Below are 24,163 nucleotides of genomic sequence, written 5' to 3'. Positions count from 1 at the left end.
GTCCAAGCAAGATCAAGCCTAGGAAGGAAACAAAATGCAAAGAATAAAGACCCAAACTCACCCATGCCACAAAAGGTTAAAAATAAGTAGCAAAAACGTGCAGTGAGACTAGACAAGCTCACAAGCAATGGCAAATGCATAAACGGTAGACAAACCGTGGACTCACATAGGAGTGGAGCACGCACAAGGCTCAGTCACTACCCACTAATACCCAATCAATACAGGCGTGATGAGCCATGGACCAGAGGTAAGAGAGGGTATGATTTGGTGGTGGGGAGAAGTGAGAAATCTATTTTGAGATTCCCGCTCAAGCTCTTTTAGGGAAAATGTCCTGTTGGGATGACATACCACCCAAAAGAGAGAAAGATGAGCTAGAATCACTAGATGCACGCCATAGAAGTTAGTAAGAGAGAATATCCAACCCTTATTCGGATGAGGATGCTATAGAAAGTAAGAAAACAAAACAAAACTTTTTTGTCTGGAAATGGAACATGGCACGGTTAGCATAAGGTAGTGATGATGGCTGAGCAGCCGAAAGATTAGTAGGTGGTTTGAGAAGGACACCCACACCAAACCAAAAGTAGTTAAGGGATAAAACAGTAAAACTCTTCACGGCAAGCAGTATAAAAAAGCCTTAGCTGTGTACAGTGAAAAAAAACAAGAACAACGAGAGGCAAATAAAGAGTAAGGAAAAACAAGTAAGGAAAATAGCAAGAAAGAAAAATAAAGAAGAATAGAGGGAATATAGGAATAAGAAAGGAAATGGAGAGTAGAGGAAAATAGAGTGGATAAAAAGGGAAGTGAGGAAACAAGAGTGTGATAGGGCATGCACCAATAGGCTACTCCTTTCTCTCTCTCTTAATAGCCAACTCTCTAGCAAGATTAAAGGGTTTGAGGATAAGCTATTTAGACCCATTCTTTCAAAGTAGGCAATTTCCATGGTAGGATTTCCCTATGAGATTGCCCACATTGGAGAGTGATTCCCTTCTTGGACTTAAACTTGCTAAGGAACCAAGCACAGCAGACTAATCCCCCTATCCCCCTTTTTCTTTTTACTAATTGATCAAGCATTGGCAGTATTCCTTCTTTTCTTTATTATTGTCACTAACCTATTTCTGCCATACTCATATCGTTGTGTTTTCCTTACTAAGAAAGTGGTTTAATTATTGTCTTTGGTTGGTAGCAAATATATTCTTCTTATCTTATTATATTATGCTCTCTTGCTATAACATTTTTGTGACAATGTCTTTTGCCATAGGCACGTGACCAAGATCTTAGCAAAAGGGCTCTAGCTTGTGCACAAGCTAGCTTGAGATGAGTTTCAATAAAGCCAATCCTGACTCTCCTACCCCAAAACTATTAGGCTACAATGCAACAGAAAGTAGTCCAGTCCAGAAGTACAAAAAGGCCCACGACACTATGCTATCGTGAATAAAGGCAAATAGTTGGTTTTAGCACATATGTGCTAGCCAGATGGTCATATATGCCTAGGGGTGGCAAAATATGTCCAAACCCATTTGCCCACCCAAACTCACCCATTTTAATTAAACCCAAACCCACCCAATTATTAATTGGGTTAAATGAGCATCAACCCAATTAAACCCAATCATTATTGGGTTTTAACTAAAAACCCATTGAGCCCCATTTAACCCAAAAACAATATTCCCAAATTCAACCCAACCCTTTCCATAAAAAAAAAAATAAAATAAAAAATATAAACCCATCCCTCAGACGTTTCATTTTCCTTCATTTTCTTAGCCTCCAATCACATTTTAATCGAAACCCAATAGCTTCAAAGCTTTAGAGTTCACCTAAGGCGGTCTCATCGTCATCCTCTGCACCCGTCCAATCATCAGAGCCATCACAACCATCGTCGTCGTCATCAACATCAACGGCCGCGATGGTGGAGGACTTAGCAGTAGCGATGAGGGACAAAGGCAAAGGCGAATGTTCACGATGATTCGAATGTTCAGAGTTCACCTGAGGCAGTCGCTTCGGTTAAGGCTTTTGTTGAGTGTTTGTAGGAAATGGCGAGTGTTGATCAGCTAGCGAGCGAGTGGAGCAAAGCTCAGTTTGATGTGGATGAGATGAAGATCATTTGGGTTGGCTCTCGCCACGCCTTCGAGATTTCCGATCGAATTTCTCGCCTCATTGGCAGCGATCTGGTCATTTTTCTTCACTTTTTTTTTTTGAAAAATTATTCTTTTGGCTTTGTTTGGATCCTGAGAAAGTGTAACAAAGTTGTGCTTGTTTTGGTTCTAACGTAATAAAAATTTTTTTTTTGGTCGATTTATTTGCTTTTAACTTTTATTAGAAAAATTGAAGAAAAAAAAAAGAACTATGAGTTACCGGGAAACCAAATCGTTTGAATTGTTATGGTAATTGTGTAATGTATCTAGGTTGTGTGGATCCGATATTTGCTATTGTCAATTTGTGAACTTCTTGTTTGGTAGGTGAGAAAGTGTGGGAAAGTACAAGAAATTTGTTTAATATTTTTAGAGTGCTTTGGTAATTTTTACTTTAGAGGTATTTTGGTAATTTGGTGGGTTGGGGTTTATTCATAATAATTGGGTTGAGTTGGATTTGGGTTAAAAGTAATTAGTTATATGAGTTTTAATGGGTAAATGTGTTTTATATACCCAACCTAATTATGCTCACCCCTAAATTATGCCATAGTATTTGGTCAAAAATAAGTTCTTCATGCAATTCTATAGAGAGAGAATTATCTACCAAATCTAAAATTTGATGCAGCCCTTGGATTTGGTGTAGAAACTAGAAATGATATTTCAGTGCATCTTTACATGCTTTAAGTAAAATTGAAACAAACAATCTGCATAAGATGGGAAATCAATTTTTAAAAATTTATCACATGACAATATGCACTTAAGGAGTTTTAGAGTTGATTTGTCATCAAAGGCACTTGGCTTTCCGCAATCCTCGAAAGCCTCATAAACACAAATCAAATGCTTTGGAAATTCCCCTTTTTGTCGAAATGTTGCACACCTTCCAATTTTTCCTGTGAGACAATTAAAAAGTGGTATTTGAACTTCATCTAAGTTTTGACTCTTTTGAGGGATGTGGAAGTAGAATTGAAACTAAATGAGAATGGAAAGAGGCATAGACAATGTGATCGTCATGGAATTCAATGAGAACAAAGATAATCAACTCCATCGTTGCAACAGTAAGTTTTCTCATAAAATTCATAGCTATCTATGTTCGCTCACTTTAGATTTTTTTTTTTTTAAACTTAAATAATAATTAATGATTAACACATAACAACTTATATACAATGGAATGGTTTGACACCTTTGAAATAAGGACAAATTAATCTATAAATTAAACTAATTTTAAAAATATTCTTGTTTAAAGAACTGTTGCTTAAGAATTATACTTTTTGGAATTGTGAACATTTTAGGTGACTTCAAGTTTAAGTAATGTCTTTTGGATAGGGTCACAAGATTTCATAATGACCTCTATGTTAGCGGTGATTTGTCACAAAAGTCAAGTATACTAATAATAATTAGTTGCAAGTGAACATGTGAGAAGATATTGTAATACCCCAATTTTGATTTTATGATTATCACTGTACCTTGTCAATTTTAATATAGAGTTGAGGTATTGTATGTGTGTGCATAGTAAGATGGGAGTAGACAATTTTGTGGTGCTACAAATAGGTGAGAAAATTAAAGTTTTAGTGCATACAATTTAGTGAGGCAATTAAAAAAAAAAAAAAAAAAAAAAGAGAAAGATGTTCTATGGGCTCTTGGAGACTAAAGAGATAAGCCTAAGTGGATTTAAACTCCAGCCCACTACCCCACCAAGCCCACATTTCTGATGTGTTAAAACATAAGTTGGAGGAAAAGATAATTAGGGTTTGGGTTAAGAAGGGTTTCATCACTAAGGAGGCTAGGGTTTTCATAGAAAGGGTTTTATCAAAGAGGCTAAGAGGTGTTTTTCGTTGGAGTTTGGAGCACATACAATTGAAGAGACAATCAGATTGTTCAAGGTATGATTTCCCACCATTAGAAACAAAGAATTAAAAAGGTTATAATTTTATTTGGAATCAGTTTGTGATGTTAGATTGTTCAACAAATTAGATACGGTCCTAAAATTCTACTTATACTTCTACGATTAGATTTGCCCACTGTGTGTATCCGTGAACTAAGTCATGGAATATCAAATCTTAACTCGTGTGCCTGTTACGTTTCATTGGTATATATATATATATATATATAATCCTAGATTTGAGCCACGGAATTTCAAGAATCCATGATTATGGCTTACGTCTTTCTTCGGATATGTACATATATAATATATAGTAAGTCAATGATTTTTTGCCAGAGTTTCATTGAGGTTATGCTATTAAACCCATTGAGGTGATATATTTTATCTTGGAATTGGCTTCTATGAGTATGGCTCTCACGTTGTCCTCTGTGGGTCCCTAGAACAAGTGAATGTTGCCGTGAGGTCTTCTTTCAGATTTGTCTAATATTAGGTCCTTTTAGTTTTGCCACGTTTCTTTGATTATATATGTTAGGATGAATTAACGTTTTCTTTGGGGTTTTATATTAAATCCTAGGTTAATGATATTTTGGCTACTGCCTTCCTCGTAGCAATCTGAGTTTCAATTAATGCTTGGGAGTATCATTGGTTTGAGAAACTTTAATTTAGTGTTAAGGTGTTATCAATTCAGCAAAGTACTTTTCATAGTGAGTCAGTTTGTATAATTCAATAAGTTGTATATTTTGTGGAGGATATTAAGTAAATTCTATGATTGATTATAGGTTCTATTTAAGAGTGGTTTTGAGGCTTTTTGGAGGGTGTTACAGCTGAACTTTCAAAGTGATTCAAGTGCTGTAAGTAATTATGTATTATATGCACAGGTTTTGTCTATTAGGTTCTTAGAAGTTAAAAGTTTTCAAAAGTTTTGTATTTCAAACTTATATTTCGAAAGTTTATCGAAAGCATTATTTTTACATCATTGAAAGAAAAACTCCGACTTTTAGACAATGTTTTAAAGAGAAACTTCGAATTTTAAATAACGTTTTGAATGTCCAAATCTCATTTAAATGATTATTTATATACTAAATTGTTTATCGAAAATAATTGAGTTTCAAAGTAAGTTTTCTAAAAAGGTTATTGTTCTCTAAATTTGTTAAAACCAAGTGATTTCAAAGTCATGTTCCTATTCTTCAAATGGTATTTAAAAAGTTTCTTTTAGCAAATCAAATTTTCAGATTTACTCAAGAATTGTAATATATTTATATAAACTTCTCAGTTTCTATTAGTTCCCCATGAGAGTCAAGCATCCTTTGATTTATGTTCAATTCGATATTGTGATATTCCCTATGCTTGTATATTTGGAATAATTGTTAATATTAAGAAAATTATTCTATCTTGTATATATTTCGTTTTGTGATATGTGACTCAGAATGAAAGTTTTTAGAATTGATCAGATATATCAGATTTATGTGTAAATCCGCTCACAGGATTGTATGTGAGAATATGTGTTGATCGCTCACCAGCAGGGATTAGATGTTGGTATCCGCTCACAGGATTGTATGTGAGAATATGTGATGTGTATATGTGACACTGTGCTCTGATCAATTTTATGTATGTGATTTCTAATGATTTTAAGATGTGATTACATATGTATTAAGTGATTCATTATATGTTTTGGAATAATTATTTTTGATATCATTAAATGAGTTTGTGAAAAATCAAAATACTCGTGCGTTGCTTGACTCTGTTCTGTTGTGTATTCTGTATAATTACTTACTAGATGTGGCTCACCCCATCAATTATTATTTTTTCAGATTGAAGTGTAGTTGGGAATATAGGACCTTCTGATCACTTTGTAAGGTGCAAGGTTGAGTGTGGAAGTTGTAGGCAAATTCTATATTACTTGAAGACTTATAGAATTTTAGTTATCCTTATTTTGTAATTCATGATTTATATTTTGGAGATTATTGCCAATTTGTGGAGTTTAGATTTTTGTAAGAGGTTATTTTTAAGAGCATTGTTTCTTTGGAGTTTTAAATTATTTTGGATTAATTTTACTTTTAGTTGTGCAAGATTAGCACGTTAGTCATGCATCTAAATTCATGTTTCATGGATTTGGGTCGTGACAGATATGATTCAATAGTAACAATCTATTATATCAAACTACCTGTTTTAAGGTATTGGAAAAAATATTGGTTTTAAAATATTAATAAATAGATTCATATTAGAGTATATAAAGCTCATGTAACGGCTCAAGGGAAGCCATACCAAATTTACAAACAAAATTGGCCTTTGCCCCTTTCTATCAAAATATCCAACATTTTGCCTCTCTTTTGAAACTAATTAGGGAATGTTCTTTTTTTTAAACTCGATTTTCTCAAAATTGAATTTAAAAAAAAAAATTTCTAGAGCCCTATAGTGACATTTTAGGGTGCCTATAGTGATGTTTTAAGGACCTATAGTAGCGTTTTGTAACTTGAGCTCCATAAACTTGAGTTATAGGTAATTTTTTTTTTACTTATAACTTGAGTTCATGGAGCTCGAGTTACAAAACGCCATTATAGATCCTTAAAATGTCACTATAGCCTCCTTAAAACGCACCTATAGTAGCGTTTTGTAACTCGAGCTCCATAAACTCGAGTTATAGGTAAATTTTTTTTTTTTTTTTTACCTATAACTTGAGTTCATGGAGCTTGAGTTACAAAACACCATTATAGATCTTTAAAATGTCACTATAGGCTCCTTAAAACGCCACTATAGGGCTTAACTTGATTTTAAGAAAATCGAGTTTCAAAAGATGGTCATTTCCTTAATTAGTTTCAAAAGATGGGCAAAATGTTGGATATTTTGATAAAAAGGGGCAAAAGCCAATTTTGTCCCCAAATTTACGCTTGAAAGGGAAATGTAGAGCCCAATGAAATTAACCAACTACCCAAGTTGAGTAATTAGTCAAATTATACAGTGGTCTTATTCAAATCATTGTGGGTACAACCTTGTCACCAAAACTAAAATGCAGTAGAAAGTAAATTTTGATACAGCAATATGGTCACAATGTGAAATCCTTGCGGGAAAAAACCTTACAAGTAATTTGAAACTTACCACCAATTTGAAGAATTCACTATATAGAATAGAAGTTATTACAGTACAATAATATACCAAATCCTAGTATAACCAGGGACGGACCCAGGTGCAAGGCAAAGGGGGCCCGGGCCCCCCTGGGTCCAAAAAAAAAATTTTAGTATGTAAAATTAAAAAAATAAAAGGTTTGGGCCCTTGGTTTTTAGCTTGGGCCCCCCTTGGTTTTTAACTCAGGCCCCCAGCCAGCCAGCCAGCCCAAGAGTTTTCAAAAGCCCATGAAAACCTTAAAAAAAAAAAATATTGTATAAATCTATTTATAATAATAATAATATAATATATAATAATGTGGTTTATATTAGAATATTAGATTATCTATTTATATCTGATAATAGTAGGAGGACAAATAATTTTTTAATTGTTTGATTTGATCTAATTGCACTTAAATAGTAATTTGCACCTCATTGTTCACACTTTTTTTTAACAAAAATTATTGTATAAATCTTCAAAATTTCATACCTATTAATCAATTTTTTATCCTAAATGCTGAAACATTAGATGTAACTTCTTAGAAAAGCTCTAAAATGTAAAAAGGTAAGTTCAAACCTATTAACTTAGGCACAAATAATTTAGTACAGTGAAAAAAATGTAGGCACAAGTTTACTTAAAGTTAGTTTGTGAAATAAAGTAATTTAATTTTGGCCATAATTTGGGCCAAATTAACTTGAGTTTTTTGCATTTTGAGCCAATGTAGGCTTAACCTATTAACACAATGTAGGCATAACTAACTTGCTCCTCCTAAGAAAATTTCCTGGCTTTGCCAGTGACTATATGGATGTGCGTTTGAATTTTTTTTTTTTTTCACTTATCTCCGGCCCCCTCTAGCTTGAAATCCTGCGTCCGTCCCTGAGTATAACTACTTACAATATTAATTAGGGGTATTCACTAAATTGTTCAAACCGCATGGCCGCACCCAAACCGATCAAAACTACCCGCAAAATGGAGTAACCACATGCACTATATGGTGCGGTGTGCAGTTTTATGATAAGAGTACCATTTGCAGTTCACTGTAAGTACCAATATCTGTTTGCCCTATTTACGATAACAATCAGAAGCACTTGCTCGTGTGTAGACTTCCTCAATTAATTTTCATCTAAATGGAAATGAAAATATGAACATATTACCTACGTAATTACCCCCATAAACTTTGTATATTGATGACACCTTTGCAACCTGCCTTCACCATATTTGCTTTTATCAAAACTTGAAACGAGACTATAAAATAGGAGAAGCATTTTAGAGAGACATTAAGTTATAATTAATAGCCAAAACTAAGAGAAAATTCAATTAAATTCTAAATTAAATTTTAATTTTGCGCCATGTGTCTTATCTAATTTTTAAATTTGTGTGTCAAGTGAATTATTAGGTATAAAAATCAAAGAGTCTAAATTTAATCAGATTCTAAATTGAATTTTAATTGGAGTTCAATTTTGCGCCATGTGTCCCATCTAATTTTTAAATTTTTGTGGCAAGTGAATTATTGGGTGCAAAAACCGAATAATCTAGATCCAATTAGATTCTAAGTTATATATATATATATAATTGTGATTGTTTTTAAATGTACCTATGCATATGCACAAGTTTACACACTAGTTAAGCTATAATTAAGTCTCAATTGTCCTAAAAACATAACTAACTCAATAGAAAAGCCTTAAAGAGTAGGAAAGACTCTGAGAACAAAGAATCTAATTCATGAAACAAAAAACCTATTGATTTCCTTTAAAAGGAGCAATTCATGTCTTCGTATCAAATGAAGCATAAAGGGTATTATTAACCACGAAAAAATAATAAGCAAACATTACCTGAAAATTGAAAACAAATCAAAATTGGTATTATTCAGTGTAACCATGTGCAATTTCAAAGCACATAATAAATATTAAAAATAAGATTTAAAAAAATAACCCTAAAAACAAGAGAAGCTCTAAATCCCATTTTATGTACTAAAAAAGCACAGGGTAAATTGCAAATTACACCCCTAAAGTTTAGGGGTGTTTGAATTTTACATCTACAGTTTTAGAATTTGGATTTTACATCCTGACATTTTAGAATTTAGATTTTACCCCTTAAAATTTAGTGGTGTTTAGTTTTACTCTCTAAAGTTTGAGAGTATTTGGATTTTACACTCTAAAGTTTCAGAATTTAGGGGTGTAAAATCTAAACACTTCCAAACTTTATGGGGTAAAATTCAAATTCTGAAATGCCATGGTGTAAAATTTAAACACTCCAAATTTCAGAGGTAAAATCCAAATTCCGAAATTTCTGGGTGTAAAATCTAAATACCCTCAAACTTTAGGGGTGTAATTTGCAATTTACCCTAAATTAAACTAGGCCTCATAAAAATAAATTAAAGTTTACATTTATATTATATTCTATTTGAAATTATATTAGTATATAATTGTTTATTTATAATATTGATCAATATTTTTTTTAGATAAATTTTACTTTTAATCTTTGCCCCCATAAATTAAAATTGTGACTCTGCAACTAATAAGATGAGAAAGACCAAAAACAAAGGAACATGTGATGAAGAAGCTAAACAACGTTGCTTGCTAGGGGACTAAGGTTATATATGTTATTCAACATTTGCAGAGAGTAAGAATATTAGGTAGAGTTTCATCAAAAGCATATTAGGTAGAGTATTTTAGGCCACAACAAAATCTTACTATTTATATATATATATAGTTTCAATTTATGACATTCACTCTTAATGATAGTTCTTTATCATCAGACCAAGACACCAATTGATTTTTGGTGCAGAATCCCATATCTCTCATTCAATATGATATGTTAGCTCATCAAAAGTCAAAATAAAATAAAAATAGGTGATTAGTGAGTTGAAATAGTATATCTTAATTGATTGATGGGCAAAGAGTGACCTCAATTGAAACCACAAAACAAAGATGATTAAAATGTAATGATATATTGTTGTGCTAGTAAACATTCCCCAATAAATGATAACTTCATCCGAGAACATGGTCAAATCAAATGATTCAATCTAATCTATTTCCCAAACTGAATTGAATCCTCTCCTGATGATATAGCTTCTCTAGTAACTCGGACGTATTGTAATCTGTTTGAGTTTAATGAAATTTGCTTGGTCTTCCGGTCCGGATTCTCAAAAAAAAAAAAAAAAAAAAATCAATTTCCTAACTACTATTTAAAAAAAATAAAAAAAAGAGGGGCAGGGAAGGGAAGGGATTCAAAAAATTGCGTGTGAAAAAAGAAAAAGAAAAAGTAGGAAAATACAGGTATGTCCCCGTTGCAGTGAAAGAAAGGGAAAATCATCTGCACTGCCCCTGCGAGTGAGTTTAATAAGGCGGTCTCATTGCCGAAACGACCGCCCTCGTAAGCCCTACCTATCAATCTCTCTCCTTTAAAATCATTCTCTCTCTCTAGTTAGTTCAGTTACTCGTATAAAGAAAAAAAAAGAAAAAAGAAAGGAATATCATTCATTCTCTCAGAGACTCTTTCTTCTTTCACGGTAATTAATCTCAAACCCTAACCCTAAACCTTTCTTGAGGTTTTACGTTTCATGCGATCTGTGTAGATGGATCGGTATCAGAGAGTGGAGAAGCCGAAAGCGGAGACGCCGATGAACGAGAACGAGATTCGCATCACCACTCAGGGCAGGATGAGGAACTACATTACCTATGCCACCACTCTGCTCCAGGTCTAGAAATGTTAGCCATTGCTGGAGAAATAATAATAAATAATTCAATGTTTTTATCTTACTATTTTTCATTTGATGTCTCTTTCTTTAAACAGGAAAAAGGATCTAATGAAATTTCTCTGAAAGCCATGGGCAGAGCTATCAACAAAACTGTGATGATTGCTGAATTGATTAAGGTAGGCTTCCTTTTCCCTCTAGTATGAAGTGCCTGCTTGCAAATGTGTGTGTTTTTATTTTATTTTACTTTTTCTTTTTCCAGCGAAGAATCGCTGGTCTTCATCAGGATACTGCAGTTGGTTCTACTGATATAACTGATGTGTGGGAGCCGCTAGAAGAGGGACTTCTTCCGTAAGAATCATATTAGGCTCTCCTCCTATCCATCATTAGTTTTTTTTTTTTTAATTCCTCTTCTGCTTGATAATAAAATTATTAATTATTTTGATGGCTGTTGAACCTGAACAATGCAGCCTGGAAACTACTCGCCATGTATCAATTATAACAATTACTTTGTCCAAGAAGGAGCTAGATACATCCTCCACAGGGTATGTTAGTATTAAATTGTATCTAAAGCTTTTTGGTTAATTACTTTTCTTATTTTAATCTTTTACTTGTAATGAGCAAACCTCATTCATGCCATAAATTATGTCTCCTCTCTCTCTCTCTCTCTCTCACACACACACACACACGCACAAAATTACCTTTTGCATATGCTAGGACCCTGTTAGAACTCAAGCCGACTCAAAAAAGAAGACTGCAAGTTCTGTCTGGCATTCAGAACACTCAAATTGACACTTGAGGACTCACTTTAAGTGCTGAGCGGCCCTTGAAGCTCAGAAGGCTTCCAAATACAACAGTTTCCTTGGGACTAGAGACTTGTTCCAACTGGTTGGCTTGAGTTTTAGAGCTCATATTAGGTTTAATACAAGTGATTGTGATTAATTGAGTTCAATTTTAAAAGTTAGTTAGAGTTGATTAATTCTAGCCCACGCATGAATTGATTAAGCACATGCATGTTTGTTAGGATCAGTTAGGAGCCTATGCAATTATTCATCTTTAGCATGTGTTAGAAAGGCCAACTAAAAGGAGTGAGCCATGTGTGGCCATCATAATTGGAGCATGAGTTGTTTAAATAGATCCATTTAATCACTCATTTGAGATACGTGGACTAATAAACTTATTTCTAAGACTATTGCAGGTCTTGCTTGGAGATTTGAGACTCTCTCCAAGTAGTGTCACTTTGAAGAATGCGACTCTCCTGAAGAAGTCACAACCCATTCCATCACTCACCATATTCATACAATCATCCCACCATTCTCATGCTAACCAAATCCTGATCTCATTCCCTTGAAACCCTAGCATCTTTTCTCATCCAGATCTCATATCTAACCCTTCACCCATCACCACCCTAAGATCTAGCCAAATTCCCTAGATCCTTAAAAACTTTAATGATTAATATTTTCAGCTTCTGGAGTGAAGTGTAAACTCACTTTCAGGCTTGTTATAGTTTTGAATTGTAGAGTAATTACATTATATTTGTTATGGTGGATATTGACTTGACCTTATTTAAAAAAAAAAAAATACTGTTCTTCTTGTTCTGTTTTTGATTATATGCTGATTGTAGGACTTGGTATATATATATATATATATATTTTAAGTTCAATACAAGTGTTTGAAACTTTAGAATTGTAAATGGATCTATAGAGTCAATGACACAAGATAACTTAGCAATAATAGAAAATTATGGACACATTTCAGATAAGTCAGGTGACCATTGCTTTGACTTTCTTGGGCTTTGAAGAGCGTATGGGACTTTAAAAGAATATTGATGATGTGAAAGTAGTGTATTGTGAGCTACTATAGTTCCTGGTGAAACCCTGTTCCCGCTATATACATCTGAACGATTGATTGTCATACTTGACATTGTGTTCTTTAGGAAAGTAACTATTGTCAATGTATTATTTATTTTTTATTTTTTTAATCTCTGTGCCCTCTTGGTTATCATTGGATTACTTATGTATAATGCTCCAGGTACCAACCACCTATTCCGGCTGATCAAGTTAGGCCCTGGACTGAATATGAGTATGAAGGAGGTAAAGCATTAACATTTTTATATGATTTTAATCCTTTTAAAGCATATTAATTAATGTTACTTGTTCTTGAGGAATTAGAGGGCTCTCCTAGCATGCGTGGTAGAGGACGTGGTGGTCGAGGAAGGGGCAGAGGAAGAGGTAAGATATATTACTCTGCAATGATGCTTGATAATGATATTCTACTTTTTCCTGCTTTTTTTTTCTTTGTTTGATTCTCTAATTTTTTGGACTTAAATTTTAACTAGTTGTGGAATTTCTGGTTTGAGTTATGAATCCTTTGAAGCATGTTATATTAGACCTAGCACAGAAGTGAATGGATTTTGACTTGTTGCTGATTGCAAATGTTTGGGTATATGTTATTTTAATAGGGTGTGCATGGTTTCAAACAATTTTTTTCTGGCTAGTTTTGTCGAATTATTTTAACTGAGGTTGTAACTACTTTTCACCATTCTGCTTGACTTAGTCCCACTAGTGCCATATTGATAATTAAGTTATTTACCACTTTACCACCTCTTGTATACATACTGTGTACATGGGTTGCACCTCTCCATGTTTTAATGAAATATGTACTAAGGTTTGGTGGTATGCTCCCTCCAAGTCTAAGGTTTGAATGACTTACCTAATCCATGTGATGTGGGCATGTTACATGGGTCTGGGGTTTAACTGGGTAAAACGACGGGAAGCTCTACATGATCTCTGGGTTCCTCATCATCAAAAAATAAATGGCCAAATGTTGAGCAGATAATATGAGTGTTTCATTACTGTTAATTGGTTTTCGTTTTTGGCCTCGTACGTTGAGGGCTTGTAAAATGAATATGGTGTGCATCCTTTTAGAAATAGATTGTCAATGTATTATTCTGATGTTTTCTGCATGCAAAACCAGTTTGTTCTGTTGGGTCTATGGCAGATGTCTGCAAATCTTGTCAATCATTGTCTGCCTATAATTGCCTAAAATATAATAGGTTTTTTTTCCTGTCCTAATATGTTAAAAGTGAAAAATTTTCTTGAGGAACTTCTCTGTGTTCATTTCTTCCTTTTGCCTTTGAAGTCTCGAAAATTGAAATGGCTGAGGCTGATAGTCTATGAAGCAATCAATGGTTTTACATTGAGATTCGGTGGTTTATTTTTCGTCTACAATGGAGTAATAAAGTTCTCATTCATGTTTATATTTTGTCAAGAAAACTTTCTTCCTAGAGAACTGCCATTTACTCTTTGGCAGCCTGGAACAGTTTTTAGTTATCAATAACACATCAGTATATCTCACGTGCGCATACATGCACACACAAAAATAAATAGTTGACTTATGAATTAGCTATTAACTCAATTTTCTGATGAAATGATATCGACTGTGATTTATTTTATGTACAGGGAATTTTAACAATGGAGTTGTGGAGTATAATGGAGATGGTGGCTTTGATGGTGGGCGAGGGTATGGAGGTAGAGGTCGAGGCTATGGAAGAAGTCGTGGCTATCGTGGGCGTGGGAGGGGCTATGGCGGTGGGATTATTCAACAGGATTTTGGTGGTTATAATAACTATGGGAATAACTATGGAGGTGGGCCAGCCCCTGCACAAGGCCGTGGTAAGCTTCATCTAATGTTACGTAATAGATTTTTTTTTTAATTGTTAATTTAATATATAATCCCATTAAACAGGGAAGAAATAACAAAGTTTTAAATCTTAATCATCTCACAAGTCACAAGTGACCACCCATGCGTGAAAAAGCCTAATCAGCACTTATTTGATTCTTTTCCTTGTTTTTGGTTTTAAGCTTGATACAGATGGTATTGGTGCATAATATTTGTGATTTTTAAAATTTTTAATTTAATATATAAAATCCCATTAAATAGGGAAGAAATAGCAAGGTTTTAAAGCTTAATCATCTCACAAGTGAACACCCGCGCATGGAAAAGCGTATTCAGTACTCATTTCATTCTTTTCATTTTTTTGGCTTTAAGCTTGATACGGATGGTATTAATGTATAATATTTGTGAGTTGTAGCCACAAGTTGTCTAGGTTTGGCATAGTTAACTTTTATAATATTAGCAAAATACTTATCAAAAAATTAACTTTTATAATATTAGCAAAATGATAATGATGTTATTTTGACCTTTTTTTTTTTTTTTTTTTGCCAAGTAAAATTACAATATTCATTGTAAACCTTGTATACATTTTTTGCAAAATGATAATGATGTTATTTTGACCTTTTTTTTTTTTTTTTTTTGCCAAGTAAAATTACAATATTCATTGTAAACCTTGTATACATTTTTATGATAAATGCATTGTTTACTATGGGGGAGGAGGGATTTAAACCCTAGACATTTCCGTTAGACGATAATTGAGCTACAAGGCTCTTGGCCCTTGTAAATCTCACATTAGATGCATGGTTTACAAATTATAAAATTTCGAAGTATAGAGAAATAGGGATTTATGCGTCTATCTTCCCATTTGTATTTTCACAAAAAGATGTGGCAATGAATGTGCAAAGGTTTAAGGGAAGGGAGAAGCCTAGTGTTGGTAAAAGCTTTATGTGCATAGACCTTTTGAAGCCTAGGCACAAAGCGTAAGCACATGTCTGATTGAATTAAAGCACACATTTTTCAAATATATTATATAATAATCTTTATTAAAAGATTTATAGCTTGTGATAAAAAAATAAAAGAAGTTGATAAACCAAAATAGTAAAATATTGTCTATTAGTTAAAATATATTGTGCAATATTTCAAAAAATGTGTTGGTTCAAATATTATTTGAGTTATTTCAATTTCTTAAAATTTATATAGTAAATCTGAAAATAATTACCAATGGATAATATGATAATAATATAGTAATATAAAATTTAAACATGACATTTTATGTGATCCTCTTGTGCCTATGGGGTTCAAGTGATAGCCTAGTGGTGATGATGGTTGTTGTGGCCCCAATGTCTATTGTTTGAATCCCATCTCCCCCACTATTTACTGATGGAAAAAAGGAAAATGTTGAAGTTGCAAACTTTTTTACAAAATTTTTTACAAACTGCTAATGTAGTGAGTGGTTATTGATAAGTGGAAAAGTGATGTCAGTGGTGGGACTAGATGAGAATCAGTAAGAATTTGCCACATTAATAGTTTGTAAAAAAGTTTATTGCTTTAGCACTACTCTGAAAAAAAATGCCTATAAAGATACATAACTATGATATTTATGATTAAATGAAGTATCTGTTGGATCAAAATATAATCAATAAGACCAGAAAATCACAAGAATAATAATTTTTTTTTTTTTTTTTTTTTTGTGTGTAATACAACACCTACGAATAGTGTATTTATAATAAATCAATCCATATTATTTCCTTGAAGTGACCAGAAAATCACAAGAATAATATTTTTTTTTTTTTTTTTTTTTGTGTGTGTAATACAACACCTACGAATAGTGTATTTATAATAAATCAATCCATATTATTTCCTTGAAGTCTGAATAGTAATAAATTTTAATGATTCAGTAAATGAGCTTCGCTTTGACCAAGCAAAGCACTTGGGCCTCTGAGCTTTAAGTGCATTTCAGTGCTGCGCTTTTAACGACTCGGGAGAAGCCTACTTTCTGTTATATAGCTCATAGAATCGTTTGGCCTCCAGTGGACCTAATAACAATATAATAATGTGTTACTTATCAATGTATGTGTTGATTGAATTTGCCAAAATTTTCTGTGTATGTGCACTATGGTTTTGTCATTATTTTTTCTTGCTGTTTGTATGTCAAATTATGTTATACTCTTTTTAGGTACTTTTTTTTTGTCTAAATCAAACCATTTTTGACTCTTGCAGGGCGTGGAAGAGGCAGGGGAAGGGGCCGTGGACGTGGTCGGGGTTTCAGATCAGATGGTCCTGTGCAGGCTCCTGCCTGAGTGCTAGACAAGGTATAAAATCTTGTTTGGGTTGCTGAAAGTTCTGAATGCCTGCTCTCTTATTCTAGGGAAAAGAAAGAAAAAGGAAGAAGTATTGGATTTCACTAATGAATTTCTAGGCATATTAATTATAGTGAGCTACTGCACATTGTGTGGTGGCCTTGTTTTTGTAGTTTGAAGGTAGGCTGATTCTTATTTGATTGCTGACAACACTTCAAAGTTTTACACCTTTCTCTTTTAGGTAATAATAGGGCAGCACATTCTTTCATTTCTTTCGCAAAGGAGCAGAAGTTTTTACTATATTGTTAGGGTTTGGTGTTTTGTGTCATGAGCTCTTCTTTGGATCTTGGTTTTATGAGATAGAAAACTGTATGCCTACTTTAGATTTTATGAGTATGACAGCATAGCACAGTCCTATAGGTTGTAGGCTTGAGTTTGGTGCATCTGTAAGTAGACCAGACGTAAGGTTTAAAGTTAAAAGAAAAAGAAAAAAAAAAGCGCATTCAACATTTCTTTGAACATAACAGATATCCTCTTTGCAAGGATTGTGTTGCACTTTAGCCAAATGAATTGATGTACTCCTGAGCTGCTGCTGGTATGTTCAACACTTACATAAACCAAGTTTGGAAACATAGGCTGAATCTAAACAGGGGGATATAAATGGTTCAGGCGAAATGTATTCACAGACCATTACCAATAATAGCCATGCCCAGTCAAAACGTTCCCTTTTAGAAATGTAAAGCTAGGTATCATCAAGTGAAGTGCATGCCTGCATGGTACTGCACTTTTTCAAAGAATTTGATTTTCTGTTAATGTAAGATAACTTGTTATTTATGGGAGAAAATAATGGGAAAAATTAAGTTTTAAAACATAAGAGAAGGTAATGCAAATACATCATTGCGGCCTTGCAAAAATACAGTGGCGTGGCACTAAAAAATTTCTGGTGAACAGAGCACAACAGCCTTTCTATATAATCTAAAGTTGTATACTTGGGTAAATTTCATGCACCCGGAAGGGTTAGGAAGCACAATTTTCACCCTAGTGAGCTATTCTTAGGCTTAGCCATGTGAGATTGGAACTCATTCACCTATTTTATTGATCTCAACTTCATAACATAAGCTAGTAGATAAACCAATCTGGGCAAGTGCCAGAAATGATTGGCACTGGAACACCCAAAAAATCCCTGCGAAGCTTGTCTTTCTAAATGGAAAGGAAGAAGATACCACTGCTACTTCACCTCTATGTTGGACCCCCTTACAATGCAATAAAAAATAGCTTTGGTCACATCTAGTAGTTACTGCCATAAACCCGTGGCATGCTAATGTACGGATACAGATCTGGTGCCATGGGTGGAAAATTCTTCAAAATTAACTTTAAACACACCAGATCCAAGAAATGAGAATGAATGTTTACTTTTCACTTTCACCCCAAAAAAAAAATAAAAAAAAATAAATAATCACTTTCGTCCCTTTATAGGTATTTCTCTAGATCTCAATTCATGCATGAATCAAGGGGTTTCTCTTTTTTGCTTGAAGGAAAAATTATTATTATTATACCAATGGGAAAGAAGTAGCCCCCAGAACCAAAGTTACAGATCTTAGCAGAACACAACTGAGATTTAAATAAAAAGAAGAAGAAGAAGGAAGAATTGCACAAGCCAACTCATGGGCTGCTCAATTTGCAGAACTGCGAACCAAACAAAAGGATAGACAAGACATTTGATTGGTAATGGCTTGCTAAGGTAATTTGACAACAGTTTTGTGTGATTTAAATCGTCAAACATGTGGACCCCACTTTAAAATCTATTTTTAGCAAGAGAACCCTAAATACAATTTTTAGAATACAATTTTCAATTCATCTATACTACTATTAAAAGAGCTTTTCCTGTTTGGATTTCTCATTTTTTTATGCCTAAAATACCCTCATCATACTCACTTATAAGTTTTCAACTAACAGGGATAAATATGTAAATTAAAACTTCTACACTTTAAAACCCACAAACTCACGTACGCTTTGCAGTTTCTATCTCTCATTCTTCTTCAAATTGAAGACATTTAGTTTAGCTCTATATCCTCCTTTCTTTTTCTTCAAATTAAAGACATTTACTGTTAAAGGCTCCAACAAATTTTCAGGTTCTATTTTTTGCAAGTTCCTATTTGTTTTGTTTTCTTTTGTTTATGATTGACTTTTTTTGAGTTCTACTCTTTTTTTTTTTTCTTTTTTAAAATGTAATTTTGAAATGAATGGTTCCTTCATATACTCTACCACTGTACTTCTTAATGAATTGTCATTTCATGTTGTAGGTATTGTGATCCAAAGACAAGGCTGCCTTATGCTACAAAAGAAGCATTCAAAATCATGAATAGTTAAACAATATGGCTTCCCTTACCTCCTTTAGTAGCCTTTGATTACATTTTATTTAAAAATTTTGAATTGAAATAAAAATAGTTACCACAATACTTCCTGATTAATGATCCAAATATAAATGATCAATTACTATTTCCTTCTCCTTCCTTACTTCTTAATTTTTTTTTTCCTTATTCGTATTATTTTTTTTCTTTTTAAGAAAGTTTTTTTTTTTTTTACCATCATTGTATATGTTTTTGGCGTTAAATTTTTTTAGTTTTTTTTTTAGGTATGTAACAACCTCACAAACGCCAACCTCTTAATTCTGATTTTCATTGACAATTCATTACGGATCTGAGAAGTAGAGCCACCAATCACATGGTTAGATCTCCATTAGTTATTTATTTAAATAGTTAATAATGTGGTGATAAGATTTTAAAGAGTCCATGATAGAGTTAAATTCTAAAAAATCTTTATCTTTATTTTGAACAACTTTAATAGGATTTTTAGGAAAAATGATCTCATCAAAATTTAAATCAAACACAAACTCTAACAAACTTATGCTATTATCTTCAATAACACGCACGCTAACTTTGGTTTGTTTATTAAAGTTTTTTTTTTTTTTTTTTTTTTTTAAATACTTGGTTTAACCCTAATTCTTTTATCTCTCTCAGGTTAACGTACGCACAAATTTTTTGGATTGCATTGAGGAGTCATTGGAATAATATTAGATAAGTTTGAGGTAAGAGACTTTACAAGAATTATTATATGTATTAAACCTCACATAAAGTGTGTGTTATCTAAGAAATTGTTGTAAACAAATTTCTTTGTAATAGAAACTATATTTATTACTTAATAAAAATGTTACGTACCTTTTCTCAGTTTTAAAGGTTGTTGATATATTTGAAATTTAAACTATTTTTAACTTTTGTTATGGATGTGTAGTAAGTGGCTAACTTTTAAGACTAAAAAAACTAAATTTTTGGATTAAACAAAAATTGATAAATGTTACTAAATTTTTTAAAAAGAACAACACCACCAAAAGAAACTGTATCTCCTACCATAAAATTTGAAATTTAAGCTTTTATTTACTTATGTTATGGATGTGTAGTAAATGGCTAAATTTTAGGAATAAAAAACTACATATTAGGATTACACAAAAAATGATAACTCTATACATAAAAAGTTGAAAAAAAAAAAAAAAAACAAAACAAAAAAAAAAAAAAAAAGAAAAAAGAAAAAACAACAAACAAACTTGGATGTGTAGTTACTAAATTTTAGGATCTTTCTAGGAGCATTTCCTTTAACAAAAAGCTTATTAATTTACTTATGTAAATTATAAAAATGCAATATAAGTATTGATAATCATAGTTTGTCAATTTTAAATTCATTGGATACTAGCTATTGTCAAAATTAGTAGAAGCATCAAAATCCCAATCCAAAAATGCAAGCATGTATCAGGTGGTTGGGTAATTTTTAAATGTGGGATAGAAAATGAGATTTTTTAAAAATAGTACATGGATAGAATATGAGATTTTTTTTAAACATGTAGTTTTTCCTTTTTTGAAAAACTTTTAAATAAGGATAGGGTCACACCAATTCCCCATCTTAATATTTTAAATTTCCCTAAAATTTAGCCTGTTATTTTCTTTCAAAATCAGATATGTTAGTGCCTAAATATAAGGACATAGATGGTGAAATTATAGTATTGGTTTTATAGTAGGAGTCTTTTTTTTTCTTTCCAAAATATGGAAGAGATTAAAAAAAAAAGAAAAAAAAAAAGGAGGAAAACATGAATTTGGGTTTAAAAAAAAAAGGTGGTTGGGTAGTTTTTAAATGTGGATAGAAAGTGAGATTTTTTTTTTTTTTTTAAAATAGTACAAGGATAGAACATGAGATTTTTTTTAAACATGTAGTTTTTCTTTTTTTAGATAAACTTTTAAATAAGGATAAGGTCACACAAATTCCCACTTTAACCTTTTAAATTTCCCTAAAATTTAGCCTTTTATTTTCTTTCAAAATTAGATGTGTTAGTGCCTAAATATAAGGATATGGATGGAGAAGTTGTAGTAGTGGTTTATTGTAGAAGTCTTTTTTTTTTTTTTTTCCAAAATATGGAAGAGATTAGAAAAAACAAAAAAAACAAAAAAGAAAAGAGAAGAAGAAAAAAATTTTTTTGAAAAATGTAGTAATCCCAAATTATAATAAATACTCTAAATTAACCCTTACTCAAAAAATAGAAGAACCTCTGAGCATGCGCTCACGTGCATGCACAGAGGCTAGTAGTATTTAAATCATGTATTTAGAGAACACCTTCGGGGGGGTATTTTCAGTTTTAAAAAACATAACTCAAGATTACTAGTCATTAATATATTCTCTCTCTCTCTCTCTCTCTCAACGACGGTGGTGGCTAAGCACCACCTTAAGCATTCGATCTAGGTGGCGAAGCCCCACCCTGAGTGTTCGATCTGGGCAGCAGAGCACCAAGGGGGCATTGAATCTAAATAAAGATTACCCCATGCATTGCATCTGGACGACGGAGCACCACAACGATGTCAGATATAGAAAACACCCTCTGTGATGGATCTAAGTGGCGAAGCACCACCCTGAGCATTAGATTTAGGTTTGTCTCTTCTCTTTCACGGTGGGTTTTTTAGGTTTGTGATAATTTTTCATTGGAGAAAAATTCAAAACAAATTTTAAGTGAAAAGCTCATACCAAATAGATCAAATGTGTTTGGGGTTTGAGAAAACACATTTTGAGAACAATCTTGTAATCACCTTAAAATATTGAAAATTGAAGACTAAAAGTTGGTAGGGGCGTCCAATTTGAACTGGCATTCAAAGAATCCATCCAACTCAGAGCCACCCAAACCTGAACGAATTCAATTTAAGCCTTGAGGCAATTGATGGCGAGCTTACGTCTTCAACACCTAAGGGAGGCAGGTCGAGTGGCAGATTTTGCTATTTGAGACCCAAGAAACTTGATCCGACAGTTGAGTCCATTGTTACCCTCCTCCCTTTGCCGTGAGCAAGTACGTTCCACCAAAAAACAACTTTGACAGACTCGTGCGAAGACGTTTTATGGCATCTAGCAGTCACTTTTGACCAAATTGGCAGTCGGCGGCAATTTTCCCCTTCTAGCACCCAAAGTTGTAGCATAAACTAGACCCAAACCAACTGGTTGGTTCCCCTAAAAGTTGGATTCAATTACCAAACAGGCCCATATATGTTTGAGATCCTCCATGCATTTGTGGAAAAGGTGTTGGAGACCACTTCCAAAAAAAGCTACTTTAACAAGATAGTGTTGTTAGGCTAGCTAAACATTCCACTTCACTGCCTTCGCTCTCGGGTGTTGAACACTATTAGTCCCATCCATCTCTTTCTTGGTACCAATCATCATCAAGATCCATGTCTGGGTCATAGTTGTCATAATAAAGGTTATTGATTGCAAAATAGTGGCCTGCTTGAAGAGGATTGGGTAGCTCCCAAGAGTCAACATGTAGCAATTGTTAATGATAGACTTTCGGAGTTCTTGGACCTGGTTCATTCAGATTTTCAATTCCTGTGTTGAGAGTTTCTGTCAACTTGAGTGCTTTCTAGCAACATGACTAGGAGAGGTCCATATGCACACAGAGAAAGTTATTTAGACTAGTGAGCCAATGGGCTTCTGGCGGGTGGAAGATTTTTTCTGCTTGAACATCATTTTTTGAATTAAGCTTGATAATCATAGATCCTACAATAATTTTGTGTCCAAATCTTGGATGAACTGCGGTGGTATATTGTTTCCAATCTCCATTATAAGCATCATTTTTTAGGATTTCAAACCAGAATTTTTCAAAATATTTATTATTGTGAGGGAAAAGGAGCTTGTAAAATCCTGGTTCAAAACGAAGGCATAGATAATACTCATTGAGCAGATACCACATGTAAAGGTAATGGAACACAGTCCAATTAGATATCCAAAAGGCAAAAGGTGTTTTCCATGGCTGGTCAGGGTTAGGGTAAATGGCAAGAAAATGGTTGTAATGTTATTTAAGGTAATCATGGAGGACTCTGATAATTCTTTTGGATCTGGCTTCAAGGGTCAAGTTTTTTATGTGGTCTTTTATATCTGAGGGGAGTCTTTCTATCATATCAGTTATGGAATATGAATGTGAGGATGAGGATGGGTCTGTGATAGGGTATACACAAAAGGGTGAAGAAATGACTGTGGTATTAATAGTGGGAGATTTTCTAGAAAGATAGTTGGTGATCAAATTATCTCTTCCTTTGATATGCTCGACTTAGAAGGATCACTGTGAAAACCAATTTGATGATCTGAGCAATTGGGGATGAGGCCGCATATTCCTTTTGAACTGAAGCATTTTTGGAAAGGAGGACATGTCCATTTCTACTAGAAAATTATGCCCAAGGAGATGAAATTGGAACTTTTCAATTGCATGCTTTACCGCAAGTATTTCTTTGAATGTGGAATGGTAATGAAGTTCTGAGGTCTTGAATGCGCCACTTTTATATCCACCTTGCTTTTTTTGGACTTGTTGGATTCTTTTCTTCTTCCTTTTTTCTTTGATTTTTTTTTCAAGACGTGTAGCTTTCTTCTTTTTTTTTTCTTTTTTTTTGGGTGCTCATATGTTTATTTTCTCATTAATTTTGGTTGGTTTTTGTTTTTGTTCTTTAAAAAAAAAAAAAAAACAATTTGGGTTAATTTCTTATGCTTTGTTTTTTTTTTTTAAAGTGTCCATCTATACACAATTTTTTTTAAAATATAATGTGTTACTTTTTGTTTTATTTAATAGGAACATGATGGTGAATTTATACAAACTTTATTTTCAACCAAACAAAAAAGTTTTTCATCCTCCACTTTTTAACCCTCCCAACCAAACACAAATGAGGGAACCTAAAATCTTTTCTATCCTCCCACTTTTCCATTCTCCTAACCAAATGGACCTTAGTCTCTTTGGCAAGCCCCATTCCTATTGCCCAAGTCCACATTCTCCTTGACTCCTATTCTAGACCTACCTTGTCATTGCTCTTTT

At 33.2% G+C, this 24,163-nt stretch overlaps 1 protein-coding gene across 6 annotated transcripts; it reads left to right on the top strand.

Annotated features, from left to right (window-relative positions):
- Positions 1-10,331: 10,331 nt before the first annotated feature.
- Positions 10,332-19,849, top strand: LOC112013929 (uncharacterized). Of its 6 annotated transcripts, none has more exons than XR_010630554.1 (11): positions 10,332-10,618; positions 10,685-10,807; positions 10,903-10,983; positions 11,067-11,155; positions 11,275-11,349; positions 12,836-12,897; positions 12,976-13,035; positions 14,266-14,478; positions 16,700-16,791; positions 19,083-19,144; positions 19,800-19,825. XR_010630554.1 is itself a non-coding variant. In XM_065777731.1 (10 exons), exons 2-9 carry the CDS (start codon positions 10,685-10,687, stop codon positions 16,777-16,779), a joined length of 783 nt encoding a protein of 260 aa, XP_065633803.1. In that variant the 5' UTR covers positions 10,332-10,618; the 3' UTR covers positions 16,780-16,791; positions 19,800-19,849. The 6 variants fall into 6 exon arrangements, 4 of the variants coding, with proteins under 4 accessions (XP_065633803.1, XP_023902076.1, XP_065633802.1 ...); XR_010630555.1 differs by lacking the exon at positions 19,800-19,825 and adding an exon at positions 18,464-18,520 and having other exon boundaries at positions 19,083-19,288; XM_065777731.1 differs by lacking the exon at positions 19,083-19,144 and having other exon boundaries at positions 19,800-19,849.
- Positions 19,850-24,163: the final 4,314 nt, after the last annotated feature.

Source organism: Quercus suber, unplaced genomic scaffold (assembly GCF_002906115.3).
Source record: "Quercus suber isolate HL8 unplaced genomic scaffold, Cork oak 2.0 scaffold_162, whole genome shotgun sequence".
In the NCBI taxonomy this organism is placed as follows: Eukaryota; Viridiplantae; Streptophyta; class Magnoliopsida; order Fagales; family Fagaceae; genus Quercus; species Quercus suber.
Note: the sequence above shows the minus strand (reverse complement) of the source record. Positions and strands in the feature narration are given on the sequence as shown.